Raw genomic sequence first — 21513 nt, 5'->3', positions numbered from 1 at the left:
TAAGGCTTTAATTACTGTGGGATATAGGAATCATAGCCAGGACAATGTAACGCCACTCCATAGTAGTCATGGAATCATTCAATTGGAACCGATAAGCCAACTTCTTCCGTGTCTTCTGAATCCTTTGTATATATTGTGTATTTCACGTCTTTCGTACAGTAGAACTGGAAAGTATGACTAGAGTTTGTAGAAGGATATCATTATTTTACTACTTGTTGGATTCTTATAGAAGTAGAGTCTTCATGTTACGAGAGATGCTTCATTGTTGTATTTGGAGCAATATACTTGAGGAAACAAATGTTTCTGACAAAAGTAATTCTCTTTTCATTGCTTTACATTTATATATTATTCATTTCGGAACATTTATCATACATTTTGTAACCGTGCGGCAAGATAACAAGCAAAGGAACATCGATGGTGATTTTGTCAGTAAGTTTGTTATCTAAGATATAATTGCTATAGAAGCCAACCATGCAACTTCAGTGGGGCCCTTGAAGGGATAGGGCCCAGCCCTGGTTGTTGCATTACTTTTTCTCCTTAAGCAGTGGTATCCAAAGTGTGGTACATTAAGCTGTGGGGTTTCAAGTACTCTTGAATGTATGAACCATTGGAGAACACTTACTCTTTCTAACAGCTCTCCAATCTGACCACAAAATGAAGATCCTGATTAGAGGATTAGACTCTAAGATTTCCCAAAAAGGGTATATTAAACTTTTAGTTTAAGGTTTTCTAAACTAAAAAATTCTGTTACTGGGCTCAGGAACATCCATTAAAGTCAATAAAGACATTGATGCCCAATGTCACGTCCAGCCAACCAGAAGGTGCCTGGTAGAGGATGGTGGACATCTATATGTAGTATCTGGGTTGCTGACATGCTCTAAACTCAGTTACCAGCTTGGGCAATTCTTGACCCTAAGAGGTCATTTTTGTTGAAAGAACTGGAGGTGACATCCTTTATGGGTATCGCTAATGGTACCTGAAGTAGTCAACATTAGGTTTCAATAGTGGACTAGGAGTCCAGGGGAACATCAATGGCATATGTACCATATAGACTACTATGGATCTGTTGGATAAACAAGGTCTATTCCACATTTTAATGGGTGGTGAGAACCTGCACTACAATGTAGTCTCCACAGGTGTTACCATAATAGAAAACTGGGAAAACATATACTGGAGGATAGGAGTGTGGTGGCGTCAAGCAGCATCTAAAGGGGCCTAGTTGTTATCTTTGTTATGGAGCCCTCGCTCCTCAATGTACTTCATTGTTATACTTATATATGCTTATATTGGAGAATTGCTCTTTTAAGTTTCTAAGTTTTTGGATAGGTTTCCTGAACTTTAGCTCTCGTGGCCCAAAAACAATCATTACATACTCCGTAAATAGTATTCTGTTCCAAATCCTGATAAGTGGCTTCTAGATTCAATTTGTTGAAAAAAAAAAAAAAGACCAAAAAGAGAGACAGTAAAATGATCATGAAAATTGGCAGCAAATCCTTCTTTACAAAAAAATGATTTGAGGTGCGGAGTGACAAGCTGGCCAAGCAAGTGAAGCTATGCAGAACACAATTAAGCAGGCGAGCCAGCGGGATGGCAGGCCGGAGAGCCGTGAAATAATAATGACTCATTTAAGTGCCATACACGTAATTGACAGTAACCAATATCACATTTGCTAAATGTTCTACTTAAAAAGCTTATTCTCCTGGAGGACTATGGCATGACCTTAGTAACTTTAATATTCGAGCCTCAAAACCAATCTCAGGTGAGATGATGAGAACGCTTTGTCCCCGATGATTTACATTCTTAAAATAATCCAAAACTTATTTTCTTCACAGTTGCCCTTAGGGTTTCTGGAGCATGCCTTATTACTTTCAATATAAACAGGAAGGACGCTTTAAACCCTCTCCTTACCTTTCTTAACATTTAAATGTATTTTTTCTAAAGTTTTTCCAAGATCTGAAGTAGAGGTCCCCAACCCAGTCCTCAAGGCCCACCAACAGTCCAGGATTCTGAAAATGTCCATGTTCTATTCCAATAGAGTAACAGAACAAACCACAATGTTGGTGGGCCTTAAAGGGGTTCTCCCCCGCTAGACATCTTATCTCATATCCAAAGGGCGGGATCCCCGCAATCTCCATGCTGTACCTGGCATTTGTTTAAAGCGCTGGGTGCAGCATCGGAGGCTCGTGACATCAAGGCCACGCCCGCTCGTGATGTCATTGCCATGCCCCCTCAATGCAAGTCTACGGGAGGGGGCATGACAAGTCACCCCTCCTCCCATAGACTTGTATTGAGGGGGCATGGCTGTGACACCACAAGCGGGGCTTGGCCGTGGTGTCACGAGCCTCTGCCCCGTATCGCCAGTCATCCGGCACTGAGCAAAGTTCTCTCCGTGCACCCAATGTCTTGGGTGCTGAAGCCAAGATCCCAGGGGTCCCCATGATCAGACATCTTATCCCCTATCCTTAGGATAGGGAATAAGAAGTCTAGGGGCAGAGTACCCCTTTAAGGACTACGTTGAGGGGGGGCACTGATCTAAAGAATAAGCTAACAGCATTTTTGTTTTACAATGGGGTAGAACTAGATAAAGGGGCTGTGCGTACAGCACATGGTTTGTGAGCAGGGCTGGGCTTGGTACTACAGCTCATTGAGTTGCAAAACCAGGCACAACTGCCTATGTAAATAAGAAAGGGGGCACAACTGTGCTAGATAGACATGACTACTTTGTTCTTCTGATTGATGGAATTCCTGGAGTTTGGACCCCCAACAATCACTTATGGCCTATCATAAAGGGCCCTATCACACAGGGAATTTATCAGCCAAACAGATCAAGATCCTAGTGTGTAGATCGATCGGGCCGGCGATCAGCTTATAAAAGAGTAGCGCTTGTTTGTTGACTGGTTTAAAAACCATTGTTCTTCGGCTGCACATCTCCCTGTGTAATAGGGAAAATACGGCTGACGAATGATGGAAGTCATGGAAGCCCAGCAGTTGATGATGTGGCACTTTTTAAACAAGTGCTGAGTAGAGATAAGTGAACTTTTCAAAAGTTCGGATCGCCGGGCTTGCCAAACTTTTCTTAAGTGTTTTGTTCGCATCGAACAAGAATAGGCAATGAAAGAAGCCTCAAATCACATATATTACACTGTGTTAGAGCTTTAAAGGGGTACTCTGCCCCTATACATCTTATCCCCCTATCCAAAGGATAAGGGATAAGATGTCTGATCGCAGCAGTCCCGCCACTGGCGACCCCTGCTATTTCCCTGCTGCACCCAGTGTTCGTTTAGAGCGTCAGGTGCAGCGCCGGAGGCCCGTGATGTCACAGCCGCACCCCCTAAATGCAAGTCTATGGGAGGGGACGTGATAGCCATCATTCCCCTCCCATAAACTTGCATTGAGGGGGCATGACCGTGACCTCACGAGCGGGACGTGACCGTGACATCACAAGCATCCGCCCCGCATCACCAGTCATCCAGCACAGAGCCAAGTTTTCTCCATGCACCGGATGTTTGGTGTGCCGCAGCTGAGATCGCGAGGGTCTCCAGCGGTTGGACCCCCGTGATCAGACATATCATCCCCTATCCTTTGGATAGGGGATAAGATGTCTAGGGATGGAGCACCCCTTTAAGGTCCCGTATAACATTGTTAGGGTCACCTAGAGTTGTAATCAAGTGGTTTTTAAAGTGGCTTTATGGCTAAGTTACGGCAAAATGAGGTACAATGGTAACGAACAGCTTGTTTAAAAAACACACCACACTAGTGGACTTTGTATGCTTTTTAACACTAAAATAAAGTTGCATAAAGTATCCTTGGTTGTTAGTAGATACCTCCCGGTGTAAAAATGTACATGGAGGTATCGGAAACAAAATAGGTTTTTCCAACTGTTTCAAAAATGATCCCTTTTTGGGAGTTGCAACCAGATATTGAAGAAAATGTACACAATAGAGAAAACGCTTTTTGAAATTTGCTGTGTATGGAGCTCCAGAGCATTCTCCATGTACACCCTGCCGACCTCTGCCATATGTACTCGTAGATAAAGCCTGTACATAGTGGGTCATGTTCATAGTCTCTGATTGCAGTACTTAGAGTCTATGCTAATGTCAACCGAAGACAACAATAAGGATGGACCCACTCAGGGGCAACCAAAACAACTAAGAGAATCTCCGCACTATAAGTATATTGGTCTCTTGTTCTTCATTACTTTTTCTTTGAGCCCCCTGGAGCTACAGTATGAAAACCAACAGCTTAGTCCCTTGCCTGCAGTCTACTAGACACCACTAATGTGGACTTGAGGAAGTAGCCATGACGGACAGCATTATCAATCTTTTCCAGTCCATTAAGGTCAAGGGCCTCCATCGGTAATAATATGTGACATCTACATTCTGGATCACCTTTGCAGGTTAACAAAAGGGGCCTCCTCCACTTGTTCAGATCAGTCGCCCTCACCGGCCCAAGTGTCCTTTTTAAATTGATTGTTCTTCAAGAAAATAATCCATCTTGTTTTTCTTCTTACTCATATGGGAAAGCAATTTCTCTGCTATGGAATTTGTAATTCTCATTCACAGAAGTAAAACTATTCCATCGAGCCCCAGATGTAAATCCACAATTTGCTGGGCTGTGCCGGATGCTATTATTTGTCATCTCGGTGGGTACAATAGGGAAAAGGCAGAAAGCTTGTATAGTACAAGTGGGTATATTAATCACGCTCTGATACGCACTAAATCACTTGATGTTATTGGATGCTATAAATTCATCACACGCAGAATTTTTTTACAATTTTTTTTATTTGTTATTTTGAGCAAGTGACTTTCAAAAATAACCCAGGATTAGGTGGAATCTGAAATCCTGGCATTTGATAAATGAACAATAATGTAAACCCATTCTGCTCACCATCCTCGTCCCATAAGTCAGACCTTATTCACGGATCATTATTAGTATTCTGCAAATTGCTCTATTTCCTTTACTTCTTATTATTCATTACATGTTGTAGATGCCAATGTATTCTATATGAAGTGATACTTTATGTATTCCGATGTGATTGGAATATTCCCGCTCAATACTTTATTGTGTACTTTACTTTATTTCTCTTGTAGAACAGCGAGAGCCAATGACCCCGAGGCTTGATCTCGCTAGATCAACATTGATAGGCCCTAGGCATCGCAAAGTTCATTGGTGAATGACATTTCATCTTCAGAAATCCATTGAAATTAAGAGTATGGGAGAGGATTTTAATATTAGAGGAGAAGCGAGCACAAGCCTATTGTTTTTTTTTTTATTATCATGGAGGATAGACGTCTTTCCGTAATGAGATGTCTACACGGTGCCGGGCTTGAGTAAGAGGTGAAGGTTGCAGGAAAGCAATTTCTATGTGTGCATTGTGGCATTAGATCCCCTTATAAATTGCAAGCAATTCATTCCTGCATAAATGACCTACACAATAAGAAAAGCTAAGTTGATTCTAAGGTGATGCATATGAAGGACGGACAATAAGTTTACAATACCTTAAAACATACCTGTTACTGTATTTCATTGGACTTTTCAGAATAAGTTGTCCTGTGCTATTTCCTTCCATTATATAACATATATACAGCATTTTTTTTGTAGATTTCTGCTCTGCAGGCTTAATCTATAATTTGCAGTTCTCCCACAGCTGGTGGGTGGAGCTCCCTTCTCCCCCTCCTTCGACTTGTTTTGCTTGCCTCGCAGATACAGGACAAAGCTGAGCTGCTTGTCAGAGAAGAAGATTTGAGCAGCAAGAGGAGGGGAGAGGAAAAGTTTGATAACAGGGGTCCCCCCCCCCGTGATCACTGGGACGGGACCTCTCAGTGAGGAGCAGGTGTCATCTACCAGTAGACGGCACAAGCTGCATTAATTCCTATGTGAGCGCCGATAATGTACGAGAGAGCTGTACTCAGGCCTTTACTGAGCTCCCATAGGAATGAATGGACCCCGTGTCGGCTGCAGCATGTGCTCCTCACTGAGTGCCAGGTCCCGTCCCGGTGATTGCGGGGGGCCCCAGAAATCAGCTACTTATCCCCTATCCCTCTCCTATTTTTTGCCGGAGATCTCCTTTAAAGTAACATCACTAGTAAATCAAAGAACACAAACTGTATACCATGATTCCTGCACTATTTAGATTCGAAAAAACATAAAAGTAGATAGGTCTATCCAAACTAAAATGACAAAATCTTTCAGGTCTTCAACCAAAATAATAAAAACTTAAAGTGCCTAAAATATAACCTTTAATAATTGTGTAATAAAATACCACCAAAGAAAAAATGTGTGAGAACAAAAAAGCCACTGCAGTCCAATTGCAGCAGATCTCCAGGTAAAGAACAGAGACTATTGCTTTGCTTTCAGTCTCTCAAGAAGGTAGAAAGCGTAGACGCACTGTCCGCCCATTCATGCTCAGGAAAAACCGGTGTGACGTTGGACTCTTATACTGGTGCTCAGCTACCATAAAGATAACAGCAAATCCACAGCAAACCCTTAAAGGTAAAAATAAGAAGTGGCACTCACCACTGGATGAATCAAGCTGAGAGGCTGAAGGAAGTGTAAGGAGCTGCGTGAAACAGGCTGTTGTCTGGTGTGCTGTCACCTGACCATGTAAACCGCAATATACGCCAAGCTTGATTCATCGGGTGGTGAGTGCCTGACATACTATAGGGTTCATTAAATTAAATGGGTGTAACTATAGTAATGGCAACCAAAGCAGCCATAATGGGGCCCAAAGGCTGAAGGGTCTGTTCAGGTTTAGGCTTTTTGGTTGCTCGTCTTTATACAAAAAAAGTATATTGGTGTCTTGCTAACGCTTCTATGTGAGATCTTCATACTATGGCACTATTATCAATGGTTACTTTTCTTCTTTAAGTAGTTATGCTCTTATATGTTTTACTACTATTTAGTTTGAAGGAGCATTCCCATCTTTGCTAGTTGTTTAGAGTGAAGTCCATGCAGCGCGTCTGTGTCAAGGTCCATTGAGCTTCAACATTGTATTTTCAGAGGAATTATGTCTTTTATTTTACAACTTTTTAACTTAAAGGGGTACATTGCATTTAAAGGGGTACATTACAAAACATTTTAAATCAACTGGTGCCAGAAAGGTATACAGATTTGTAAATTACTTCTATTAGAGATGAGCAAACTTACAGTGATTCGATTCATCACAAACTTCTCGGCTCAGCAGTTGCTGACTTTATCCTGCATAAATTAGTTCAGCTTTCAGGTGCTCCGGTGGGCTGGAGACTCTCTCCTAGGACTGTATCCACCTTTTCCAGCCCACCGGAGCACCTGAAAGCTGAACTAGTTTATGCAGGCTAAAGTCAAAAACTGCCGAGCCGAGAAGTTTGTGACAAATCGAATTACTGTAAGTTGGCTCATCTCTAACTTCTATCTAAAAATCTTAATCCTTCCAGTACTCACCAGCTGCTGTATGCTCCAGAGGAAGTTGTGTAGTTATTTTCTGTCTGACCACAGTGCTCTCTGCTGCCACCTCTGTTCATGTCAGGAACTGCCAGCAAATCCCCATAGCAAACCTCTCCAGCTCTGGACAGTTCCTGACATGGACAGAGGTGTCAGCAGAGAGAACTGTGATCAGAATATAGCACCTTCATTTAGCGGGCTGTGTTTTTGTGAGCGTAACTGGTAATAACCACAATACCATAATTTCTAGTCCATGTTGACCAAATCGGTGTTGTTGTCAACCTAATGCCACACTAACAGTATTTTTTGATGCTTGCTCAGATCAGGTGGACCAAAACAGCAGGAAGTGCGTCCGATAGATTCCAAGACTCCAGTGTATTCAACGAAACCTTGAGGATTACAAATATCCAGAGACATCAAGGAGGAAGATACTATTGCAAAGCTGAAAATGGGCTGGGCTCTCCTGCAATAAAGTCTATCCGAGTGGATGTATACTGTGAGTACAAGAGGCCATTCATTTCTAACCCTTTCTTATTACTTAGAGTATATTGATATATAGGGTATACAGTCAATGAACAGTCTCATTTGGTTCCCTTTATGTGTCCGTACAGATGTTGATCATTCTTGGTCATTCTTATCTCCACCTTCACAGCTATAAAGTGCATGACATAAGTTACCATGAACATATATGAGAAATTATTATGGGACTATTTGTGACCTGTGTCGGAATCTATCGGGATTTCTGGCCCAAGGATTCAATGTGATATATTGCTTAAAGGAGAACTTTAAAGAGTACTAATTTAGAGAAAACTAACTTCTTATCCCCTATCCACAGTATAGGGGATAAGTAGCTGATCAGGAATTAAGTAATGTAATAGACAGACCCCTATTTTTAATATTCAGGGACTCTATAGTAACAGGAACTGTTCCCCAGGACTGGCGCATGGCAAATGTAGTGCCAATATTTAAAAAGGGATCAAAAGGTGACCCCGGGAATTATAGGCCTGTTAGTTTAACCTCTGTTGTATGTAAATTGTTTGAAAGTTTTCTAAGAGATGCTATTTTGGAGTATCTTGATAAATATAAATGTATGACTCCAAATCAGCATTGCTTTATGAGGGATCGGTCCTGTCAAACTAACCTGATCAGCTTCTATGAGGAGGTGAGCTCCAGACTGGACCGGGGGCAATCGCTGGATGTCGTATATCTGGATGTGCATAAATGAGAAGGATGGGGCTGGGGGAGAATGTGTACAAGTGGGTAAGTAACTGGCTCAGTGATAGGAAACAGAGGGTGGTTATTAATGGTACTTATTCTGATTGGGTGACTGTTACTAGAAGGGGTGCCACAGGGGTCAGTCTTGGGTCCTGTTCTGATTAATGTATTCATTAATGATCTTGTAGAGGGTCTGAATAATAAAGTAGCAATCTTTGAAGATGATACTAAACTCTGTAAACACTAATGTATCACTGGGGAATTACTCTTCAATAAGAACACCCCTTTCCCCATGAGACTTCTCACTATCAGGGTGTATTGATAAAGGTGCCCTTGGAGAGAGAAATTATGCTATATATATGAAGTTAAGGAACATCCAATAAGGCAGTGATGAAAAACTAATATGTAACTTTTATTCTGATTCTTTTTTGACAAAAAAAGAGAATTAAAAAGTCCATAGCTAGCAGTATAATTGGTCCTGTGTTGACCAATTATACTGCTAGCTATGGACTTTTTAATTCTCTTTTTTTTTTTTTTTTTTTTTAAAGAATCAGAATAAAAGTTATATATTATTTTTTCATCACTGCCTTATTGGATGTTCCTTAACTTCATATATATAAACTCTGTAAAGCAGTAAACACAATAGAGGACAGTGCACTGTTACAAATGGATCTGGATAGGTTGGAGGTTTGGGCTGGGAAGTGGCAGATGAGGTTCAACACTGATAAATGTAAGGTAATGCACATGGGGAAGAATAATCCGGGCTGGGATTATGTATTAAAAAGGAGCACACTTGCGACGACTGACTTGGAAAAGGACTTAGGAGTCTTAGTTAACAGTAAATTTAGCTGTAGTGACCAGTGTCGGGCAGCTGCTGCCAAGGCTAATAAAATCATGGGGAGCATCAATAGGGGCATAGATGCCCATGACATGGAAATAATTCTACCACTGTACAAATCACTAGTCAGACCACACACAGAATACTGTGTACAGTACTGGGCACCAGTATACAAGAAAGATATAGTGGAGCTGGAGAGGGTTCAAAGACGGGCAACCAGAGTAATACGGGGAATGGGAGGACTACAGTACCCAGAAAGATTATCAGAATTAGGGTTATTTAGTTTAGAAAAAAGAAAGCTTAGAGGCGACCTAATAACTATGTATAAATATATCAGGGGACAGTACAGAGATCTCTCCATGATCTATTTATACCCAGGACTGTATCTATAACAAGGAGGCATCCTCTACATCTAGAGGAAAGAAGGTTTCTACACCAGCACAGACGGGGGTTCTTTACTGTAAGAGCAGTGAGACTATGGAATTCTCTGCCTGAGGACGTGGTCATGGTGAACTCTGTAAAAGAGTTCAAATGGGACCTGGATGCATTTTTTATAGAATAATAACATTACAGGTTATAGATTCTAGATTTATAGGGACAGAACATTGATCCAGGGATTTATTCTGATGCCATATTTGGAGTCGGGAAGGAATTTTTACCTCTAGTATGAGGGTTTTTTGCCTTCCTCTGGATCAACTCAGTAGGGACTCATTAGGGATATAGGTTGAACTTGATGGACTCTGGTCTTTTTTCAATCTTATGAACTATGTTACTATGATCTCCGGGCCGGCGGCATCTGGAACACGGAAACTTGGAGCTTACCTGTTTGTGATGTCACGCCACGCCACCTCCATTCATGTCTATGGGAGGGGGCGTGACGGCTAGTTTGTAGCCATCACGCCTCCTCCCGTAGACATGAGTGGAGGGGGCGTGGTTGCTGTAGTCACCAGTCATCCGGCATGGAGAGGAATTCGTTCTGTGAACCAGATGACTGGGGTGCCGCAGTGGAGATTGCGGGGGGCCCGAGCGGCGAGACCCCCACGATCAGACATCTTATCTTCTATCCTTTGGATAAGGGGATAAGATGTTTTCCGGTGGAATATCCATTTAAAGGTGTAGCCAATTCTTATGAGAATGTTCCCCTCACAATAAAGTAGTGTTCTGCTACAGTGACCTCCATCAATCTGCCTGTCATTTATGTGGAAGCTTAACAAGGTTAAGGTCCTTGAGCGCCGCCGCAGGGGGAAAAAAGGTATTACACAGTTACAACTGAAATCAATGGAGTGCCTTACGTAATGTAAAAAAGTAAACAAATCTTACCAAATGATGGGGCGTGATCTCAGTAATTACCATTAGGGATGAAGCAACTACTGTAGGTGTGATGTTTACTGGGAGAAATTGTATGCCTAGGGGTGACAATCTGTACACTATGCAAGATACAGACATTTGGGGATTTTTATTTCCATAGCAATGTAGATAGAGAGATAGGTATATACACAGATGGAGATAGATAGATAGATAGATAGATATGAGATAGATAGATATGAGATAGATAGATAGAAGATAGATAGATAGATAGATAGATAGATAGATAGATAGATAGATAGATAGATAGATACAAATGTCCAAAGAACAGCACATCCGCCCAAGTATTTAAGATAGGTAGATGCACGCCATCATAGGGTTCCTGGTCAGGGAATCCAACATCAATTCATTGGAAAGAATCGCAGCACACAAAGGGAATATTCAATAAAGTGCAGAGTTTTATTCCATCCTCAGAAAACAAGTGCAACTTTTCTGTGGCCTCATGCTTGAAAAAGGCGGCGTGAGGGGGCAAAAATGTTACACTTGTTTTCTGAGGATGGAATAGAACTCTGCACTTTATTGAATATTCCCTTTGTGTGCTGCAATCCTTTCCAATGGATAGATAGATATGAGAGATAGATATGAGAGATAGATATGAGATAGATATGAGATAGATAGATATGAGATAGATAGATAGATATTAGATAGATAGATAGATAGATAGATATGAGATAGATAGTTAGATAGATATGAGATAGATAGATAGATAGATAGATAGATATGAGATATATAGATATGAGACAGATAGATTTGAGATAGACAGATATGAGATAGATAGATAAATATGATATATATATATATATATATATATATATATATATATATATATGAGATAGATAGATAGATAGATAGATATGAGATAGATAGATAGATAGATAGACAGATAGATAGATATAGAGAGATATGAGATAGATAGATATATTTGAGATAGATAGATATTAGATAGATAGACATATATGAGATAGAGAGATAAATATGAGATAGATATATATATATATATATGAGATAGATAGATAGACAGATAGATATGAGATAGATAGATAGATAGATGTGATATAGATAGATAGATATGAGATAGGTATATATATGAGATAGATAGATAGACAGATAAATAGATATGAGGTAGATAGATAGATAGATAGATATGATAGATAGATAAATAGATATGAGATAGATAGATAGATTTGAGATAGATAAATAGATGATAGATAGATATGAGATAGATAGATAGACAGATAGATAGATAGATATTAGATAGATATGATATAGATAGATAGATATGAGATAGATAGATAGATAGATAGATATGAGATAGATAGATAGATAGATAGATAGATAGATAGATAGATAGATAGATATGAGACAGATAGATAGACAGATAGATTTGAGATAGACAGACAGACAGACAGACAGATAGATAGATAGATAGATAGATAGATAGGTGATTCACAGATAATAGATAAATAGAGATATTGAGGGAGATTTATTAAAACCTGTGCTGAGGAAAAGTGCAGCAGTTGCCAATAGCAACCAATTAGTTATCTTCTTTCATTTTGAAAAGAGATTGGGAAAAATGAAAGAAGCAATCCGATTGGTTGCTATGGGCAACAGCTCCACTTTTCCTCTGCACAGGTTTTAAAAACTCTTTCCTATAGTCCTTTCACTTCAGTTTTTCCATCTCATCTGTGCATCTCAGAACGGGCCCTAAAACCAGCTTCATGTTACAGGGGTACTCCACTGGAAAACATGTTTTTTTAAATCAGCTTGTGCCAGAAAGTTAAACAGTTTTGTTAATTACTTCTATTAAAAACATCTTAATTCTTCCAGTACTTACCAGCTGCTGTTATGAACCACAGGAAGTTCTTTTCTTTTTACCTTTCTGCCTGACCACAGTGCTCTCTGCTGACACCTTTGTCCATTTTAGGAACTGTCCAGAGCAGGATAGGTTTTCTATGGGGATTTGCTCCTACTCTGGACAGTTCCTAAAAGGTGTCAGCAGAGAGCACTGTGGTCAGGCAGAATGGAAATTCAAAAAGAAAAGAACTTCCTGTAGATCATAACAGCAGCTGATAAGTACTGGAAGGATTAAGATGTTTTAATAGAAGTAATTTACAAATCTGTTTATCTTTCTGGCACCAGTTGATAAAAAAAAAAAAAAAATGTTTTCCAGTGGAGTACCCCTTTAAGTAAAATACAATAATTCATAGAGAAGAAGCTTTTACAGTTTAGTATCTGATCCTTAACAGCACGGAGCTCTTCTTTATATTACATAGTGATGTATCCGCCATTACTCAACCTGTCAGCTCTGACCAGTTCACTTACAAAATGTCACGATATATGTCATGTTCCCAGTACTGACATTGCCCTACTCACCGAGCACATGTGCTTTACTGCTCTAATTTTATAAATTATCAGTTTCATTTATTATATATATATATATATATATATATATATATATATATATATTTTATGTAAGTTTTTTTGGAGTCTTTATGTGTTTTGCTTTTAAAAAAATCATAAATAGTTTTTATATCAACATCATTATATCAGGCAGGGATAAATGTGTCCCTGAACTCCTCCAGATCTTTGTCCCTGCCTTTTGGGGTGCCTACCAATTTAATATGGTAGCCCCAACCACAGCATAAGGTGCAGGACGTACCACGAGTCAAAACAAACAATGCACGGAAGTCAGGGGAACAGGATTGGGTACAATGGGTTAAACAGGCAAAGGACTAAGGACAAAAACGAAGCACGGAGAAAAAACAAACACAGATAAGACAAATAAAGAAGAATCAGACAGAGTAGAAACCTATAAGGCGGCGCGGGACAAATACAGAAAGCAGAAGAGTAGTCATAGAACAAGCCAAGGTCAGAATACACAAGAATAAAGCAAAGTATAAGTCAGGAGCTAGTGAAGAAAATGAATTCTATCACAAACAATAGGCAGAAGCAGACTCAAGCCTTATAAAGACCAGCTTAAGAGGGTGTGTTCGCTAAGGCCAGAACCGATTGGCCCTGCATCTGGAGCATGTGACCTCTGGCCAGGTGCAATCAATACAATCATCCTAAAATGCAGTTAATAGCTGCTGTAAAGTAATTTACAGTGTTTCTAGCATTAAAACAAAAACACGTCATCATCTGTTGCTTCGATGTGCTCCTTTCTTAATGCTGTTGTTAATCTGTGCTGCAGACTCAGGACAGGATCAATCTCCTTCCCCCTCTGGCAGCTGGCAATGTAGTTCATTCTTACTTCCCCTCCAGAAGTAGCCTACTCAGTTATACTTCCATGTTACAGCGAATGTCCTGCTCCTTCTCTGACAAGATAAGCAGAAATCAATCTTTATGTTCAGAATTATTTTAAAATATAGATAGATAAAATGGGAATATTGGAAAAAAAACATCACCAAAAATAATTTTTTTAATGAGATATATTAGTGGTCTCCAGACGGTGGACCTCCAAGTGTTGCAAAACTATAACTCCTAGCATGCCTGGACAGACTTTGGTTTTTCAATAGCTGGAGGCACAGCGTTTGGGAAAAACTGGTTTAGCGCATTCTCTCCCGGCTCTGTGTCATGTGACTAAGACTGTCTTAAACTGTAAGTCTAAGGGACAAGCTCAGTTCCATAGATCGCCACGTGCTTCTCTCCCCACTGATTCTGGTGAACGGTTGAGGTCTGAACACTCAAACCCCGACCAATCAAAACTTTTGATATGTCCTTAGGAAAAGTTTTTTTTTTTATTTATTTTATTATGACAGATACACTCTAAAGGAGAACTCCAGTGAAGTGTAATCTTTGCTGAGCACAAACCCTGTTTCTCACAGCTTTTTCTCCAGGCAGGAAATCCAGTAGATCTTATCATACATGCTGACTAGCGTCTACAAGTAGATTACACATCACACTCTATTCTCCATCCTCTCCTTAGCTAAAAGAACCCAGCTTCAGTGGGCCATGTGTGATTGTCCCTGATTGGCTGAGGCTCACACACCTCTGTCATTAATATTCACTGATCACTCTCAGAAGGCAGCTACTCCCTGCAGCTCACACAGGAAATCTTATTTAACTTTATTTTTTTTTTTACACTTTTTGCTAGATATCTCCTTTAAAGTCCACCCAAAAAAATAAGGTGGGGACCATCCTCACCCTTCCCAGGAGAGTGTGAAATAACCCAATTTGCCTTGACCAGGGTATTTACATACAGACCTAGGGCAAAAACTCAATCTTTCCCCCTCTAGTTTGTATCCTGTCTCGTATTCTATATTTCAATAACTTTTGCTTCGCCTATTTAGTTTAGAATTGTAAATGTAAAATGTAAACCTAATGTAAAAACGTAAACTTAATTGCCCATCATAAATGTACAGGTTTTAATTTTATTTTAAATGACTGAATTCTCCCGTGTAATTTGAGGTACGCGTAATTGAAACATTTGCACAATCATTTCCTAAAACAATAATTTGCATTCATCTTGACGGTTCCCGTTTCATCCACATCCCATCGAAAGGATTTTAGTAAAACAATGTAACCATCACACGTGGTTTTCGGATGCGGTCTGTGGCCTCCCATCTGCACTTACATCATGTAAACAATCCCCACATCTTGCAGTGAAACAAAAATATATGAAATAAATAAAATAAAAATACAAATAAATAAATAAAAATATATAAATAAATAACTATAAATAAATACATTAATAAATAAATAAACAAATACAATTAAAAAGCCAAAAAAGAATAACAAGCCTTGAAGATTTGTATTTTTTTTTTTATTCTATTTCCATAGCTAAGGCCCCAGGAAAAGAATGGAGGCCTGCTATATTTAGACCGCAGTCTGATTGGAAAGATAAATATACATAATTTCCAGAAGTATTTTGGAACTCCGGCTGAATGAAGCAATCAAGTCTCTTTTCAATGCTTGAACACATTCATTTTAGGTGGAAGAAAATAAATTATCATATTAAGCATCACTATAGTCTGACCCAAGCATTTTCTGCCATTAGGATAAAAGCTCTGTTGCTGCAGACACATTTGGCGATTTTAACTCATTAGTTTGTGCTGTTCGTAGCCGCAGTTCTGGGGAAAATAAGAGAAAAAAGATTGCTGAGTGGATGTCTTGTATGTTAAGATGGCAAATGCAACAGACACTCAAGTCAATGGGGTTTTCTACAAATATTTTGTAAAATGCAGAGGGGCGATAATGTTTTTTTTTTTTTTTTGTTATTTCTTTTTCATTTCAACCTATTTCCACTTGTATTTATTTTTATTTATTTATTTTATTTTTTTGCAGTGCATTTTGTAGTGTTATTATTTACCCCCAGAGTCCCGGCGTTGCTAGGTCTTCCTACTTAAACCTTGTGAGAGAGGAAAAGGACACTCTTGTCTTCACATTCTGACCTCAGAATGGGGGGGAGCTGTGATCAAGAGATTGTAGGTTGAAAATAGAAGGGGGGAAGGGGCGTGGTTTTGCTTGGGGGCATGGCTTTGGGATAGGGTGTGTGGCTTGTATGCTGGACTTATGGTCAAAGAAAGGTCAAATATAGAAGGGGGTGGGGCTATGCAGGAGGAGACGTGGCTTGCAAGCCAGACCAACACACAATTAAGAGCCAAAAATAGAAAGGGGTGTGGTTTATGAGAGGAGGAGAGGTTTGAAATCCAGACCAACAAATTCATTTAGAGATGCAGAGCTTGTGGAGTAGGTTGGAGCTAAGTTGTAATGGAAAGCATGTTGTAGAAGGACTTGTGGTGTGGGTGTATTGGGCGATATGATGTTTTCACACTTGAGCTAAAACACAAAAAAAGACAAAAATATAAGATGTATGGCTTAAGGGAAGGGGCGTGGCTTGCACGCTGGACTGACACACTCACCAGGAGATGCAGAGCGGAAATTGTGGAATAAAGTACCGGATGCCTCATAGCCTTGCATGGGACATAGACAAAAACCCTGACCCTCACAAATAGGAGTGGGTTAGGGTTCATTTTACTCCACTATCGTATTTTCTGGGGTATCGACTTTTTAGCCCGGTAACATTTTCTCAAAAGTCGGGGGTTGTCTTATACGCCGGGTGCTGCAGACGGCTGAGACGCCCGGGGTATGGGTTATCCATACCCCGGGCATCCCGGCCGAGATTAATTTCCTCCATCACATTAGGGACATCCCTGTGTCCCGAAAGATCTTTTCAGGACACAAGGATGTCCCGGTTACCTTTCTGCGGCCCTGCGTATACTTTGAAAATGCAGGGGCCGCCAGGAGGTAGCGCACGCAGGGACGTCACTGATGTCCGTGCGTGGGCCCATAGAAACGGCAGAGCGGAGCAGCAAGGACACGTGCGCATTGGTAAATTACCAATGGTACGTCATCTTTGGTGCTCCGCCCAGTGCTCCTCCGGTCCTGGGACCTACTGCTATGGCCTAACAACATCCACAGGTCCTTCACATCTCCGAGACATATTGACATCATCACTAATAAAGATTTCTCCGGTTTACCTCAGACTGCAAATAAGAATAATGTTCTATTTAAGTAGAATACATTATCTCTTCAGAAGTCAGGACTGCATTCGGCGCGTACCGCAAATGATGTGTAAATACCAGACCGATGGAGGATTCACCACATCATTGTATGATCACATCAAATATCCATAGCTCCTTGAATTATTTAGACATGGAGATAGAAATTTCAAAGTGTATCTATTTACAAATCTCGGTACTCCCCGGGCCGCAGAGACTTCCCCAGCCAATGTTTAAGATGCTGACTTAGCATATTGATCTCTATGTATAAAGCTAGGATGAGGCTCCACCATAGAGCAGGCCGTGCACAAAAAATCAATACATGAAAATACATACAGCTCATATAGACATATAAAAAAAACGCATCTCGCCTTCTAATAGCCATACTGCATACAATTCTTCACCTACAAACCCATACAGTGGTCCCTTAACTTACAATGGCCTCAACATACAATGGTCTTTTCTGGACCATTGTAAGTTGAAACCAGACTCAACATACAATGTACAGACAGTCCAGATCTGTGAAATGTGTCAATGGCGGGAAGAACCGACCAATCAGAATGGGCATCCACTGGTAAAACCCCTGTATTACTGAAGTGTATGCACTGATTGGTGACTGGTAGCTCCCCCTACAGTATAGGGAGGTATTACATGTTCTGTACTACTCTTTACCTGTATTTCTGAAGTGTATGCACTGACTGGTGTCTGGTAGCGCCCCCCTACAGTACAGGGAGGTATTATTACATGTTCTGTACTCTTTACCTGTATTACTGAAGTGTATGCACTGACTGGTGTCTGGTAGCGCCCCCCTACAGTACAGGGAGGTATTACATGTTCTGTACTCTTTACCTGTATTACTGAAGTGTATGCACTGACTGGTGACTGGTATCTCCCCCTACAGTACAGGGAGGTATTACATGTTCTGTACTACTCTTTACCTGTATTACTGAAGTGTATGCACTGATTGGTGGCTGGTAGCTCCCCCTACAGTACAGGGAGGTATTACATGTTCTGTACTCTTTACCTGTATTACTGAAGTGTATGCACTGACTGGTGACTGATGGCTCCCCCTACAGTACAGGAAGGTATTACATGTTCTGTACACTTTACCTGTATTACTGAAGTGCATGCACTGACTGGTGTCTGGTAGCGCCCCCTACAGTAAAGGGAGGTATTACATGTTCTGTACTACTCTTTACCTCTATTACTGAAGTGTATGCACTGACTGGTGTCTGGTAGCGCCCCCTACAGTACAGGGAGGTATTACATGTTCTGTACTACTCTTTACCTCTATTACTGAAGTGTATGCACTGACTGGTGTCTGGTAGCGCCCCCTACAGTACAGGGAGGTATTACATGTTCTGTACACTTTACCTGTCCCAGGGTTACCTGCTCCTTTGAACACCAGGTGAGGGCGATTCCATGTTACTTTTTGGGACATTTTGTGTACTGTACAGGACCCTGAAGAAGCTCCTGTCCTCTACCTAGACCAGTGTTCTCCCAAGCAGGGTGCCTCCAGCTGTTGCAAAACTACAACTCCCAGCATGCCCAGACAGCCTTCGGCTGTTCGGGCATGCTGGTAGTTGTAGTTTTGCAACAGCTGGAGGCACCCTCTTTGCTAAACACTGAAATAGACAGTGATTACAGCTCCCAGCAGATCTTTATTACTTTTATATATAAGGACTTGTTTTATCTATATTGGTTATCTACTTATTTTTCTTTAATCCTCACTATTTCCTATTTTTGGATGACATTTTGGGGCTTCAGAACCAATTACCAGGTTTCCATAGAGTTATGGTCTCAACATACAATGATTTCAACATACAATGGTCGTCCTGGAACCAATTAATATTGTAACTTGAGGGGCCACTGTACAAGGTTTGTTTTATGCGCCACCAATTGTACTTTGTAATGACATCACTCATTATATCATCAAATCTACAGCAAAACAAAAAAAAAATAAAAAAAATTGTGGGGTGAAATATAAAAACAAAACGCAATTTTGTAAATATTGTTTTTTTTTGTTTCCATGTAGTGCACTTTACTGTAAAAAAAAGACACAAATCTTTATTCTGTAGGTCCACACAATTACAACGATACGCAATTTATATAGGTTTTTGGCTTAATTTTACTACTTTAAAAAAGTTTTTGCTTGTAAGAAAAAGACTACAGTACTTTAAAAAATTGGCCTTTAGTTTTTTTATTTTTCCGAGTATACCGATTTGGGGGTTGGTTGTTTTATTTTTTGTGCCGTCATCTGTAGATTTTATCGGTAATATCTTTGTTTACTATTTGATCACTTTTATTCATTTTTCCCCCTGATATACTGTATGAAGTGATTAAAAGTCAGCAATTCAAGTATTTAAAAAAAAAAATAAAATTAATGTTTACGCCATTCACCATGACGTTTCAGTAACATTATTCTCATGTGGCGATACCAAATGTTTATTTTTGGTTTACATTTTTTAAATTTGAAAAATGTGAAAAGTTGGATGATTCACATTTTTATTAGGGGAGGGGCTTACTTATATTTTGTTAGTTTTATTTATTTTTTTACATTATTTCATATACATTTATTATTATAATTATTATTATCATTAAAGGCAATCCTTAGTTTGTACTGTTCAATGCTAAGCCATAGCTCAGCTCTATCCGCCATTTTAGCTGATCCCATGCACTACGCTGCCAACATCCCCCAAAGTCCCCCGAACCCACCAGCAAATGTCATCAACACTTTTATATGCCGCAGTCAGCACTGATCATGGCATCTAAAGGGTTAAACCCTGGGCATCAGTGTGATTGCAGATGTCTGGCATAAGTGATACGGTACTCGTTCCCAGCTATGAAGCGAGATCACATGCAGAAAACCCTGCATCATCTAAGGGTTAAAGGCATGAATAGATGAACAACTAACTCTACACTCCACACCTCATGCCTGGATAGCCTTCTGGGGAGTTGTAGTTTTGCAACAGCTGGAGATGTATTGTGGCCTCCTGACTCTCCACCAACACATGATGCTGGTAGAAAAAGACTCCGGGTGTGTTGACATTTTTTTCACCCAACCCAATTGTTTATGTTGGGATAAGCCGGCGCCAGAGCTGTCTGGCTGCAGCTTACCCCTCCCATAGCTAACCCCCTTCCCGTACAAAATACACAAACATTTGGCCGATAGTTATTGAAAAAAGTATGGCCACCATAACTTTGTCTACTTTCTACTCTATCACTCTGGAGGACTCAACAGAGCTGCCCATTACACGGAAAGCTAATTCATTTCAATGGACAGCATGTAATGCTCAATTTGACCTGTGATGGCGCTGCTGGTAAATGAAACACAGAATCTATCACAGATTAAATTTGATCACTCATGATCATTCCAGTAGGACATCCTGTTATAAGGTTATTTTTAGGGTGGACAAGACCTTTAAGGTTCATCTCCCCTGTTTACACTTTCAGGAATACGACAAGGATGTTTTTTTTTTGGAACATATTCAAGCTGGGAGAGAGGCGAGAGATGAATCTAAGAGAAGCACTTCAAATATTCAAGAAGCAATTCCTTCTCCATGCTTCATACTCCCTAATCCCATTTGAGCCCCGCCATCTCCCCATGTTTGGCGCCTCTTCCTCACCTTAATATTTTCCTTGGGAGGCCCCCTCTCTCCCACCTAACAATACACTTCCTGCATGAAAGACATTGCATTAATAAGCCTTTTATGTCTGCATCAAAATAAGGGATAAGGGATTTTGAAAGCTTTTTATTTTATTTTTCTGTGATGTGAAAGAAATACTGGAGGTCTGTATTTTCAAAAAGAAAATGAAAACCTTTTATAAAGAGAAATTTCTTTTGTCTGCGGTGTCACCCAAAGGAAATCTCATCCCTAGATTGATATTTACTGCACTGAGAACTTCTGCTAGGCCTGAATGTAAATCGAAAAAATCGTACAACGGTACATGAAAATAAATAGATATTTATTGACCCTAGTTGTCATATTAGGGGGTCACCTAAATTACTAGCAGGACCCTTACACTATTTATGTTATATACATGGTATGATTAGATGACGAGATGTTGACAAATCCTCCGAATTAGCAAAATTTGCCATCCGCCCTGTGTATGGACCAGGTCTTGTGTCCCAACTGATGTCACTTTATGTCCCAACTGATGTCTCTTGATCGGGAC

General features: G+C 40.2%; 1 protein-coding gene across 2 annotated transcripts in view; it reads left to right on the top strand.

Moving 5' to 3' along the window:
• MDGA2 (MAM domain containing glycosylphosphatidylinositol anchor 2) overlaps nucleotides 1-21513 on the top strand; it is a 544404-nt gene that overhangs the window by 311432 nt on the left and 211459 nt on the right. For both annotated transcript variants that reach the window (XM_056546350.1, XM_056546349.1), the window contains exon 3: nucleotides 7741-7915. In XM_056546350.1, the coding sequence (XP_056402325.1) occupies nucleotides 7741-7915 (175 nt within the window). The remainder of the gene's footprint in view (nucleotides 1-7740; nucleotides 7916-21513) is intronic.

This window comes from Hyla sarda, chromosome 11 (genome assembly GCF_029499605.1).
Source record: "Hyla sarda isolate aHylSar1 chromosome 11, aHylSar1.hap1, whole genome shotgun sequence".
Classification (NCBI taxonomy): domain Eukaryota; kingdom Metazoa; phylum Chordata; class Amphibia; order Anura; family Hylidae; genus Hyla; species Hyla sarda.
This window is presented reverse-complemented; position numbering and strand designations above follow the sequence as displayed.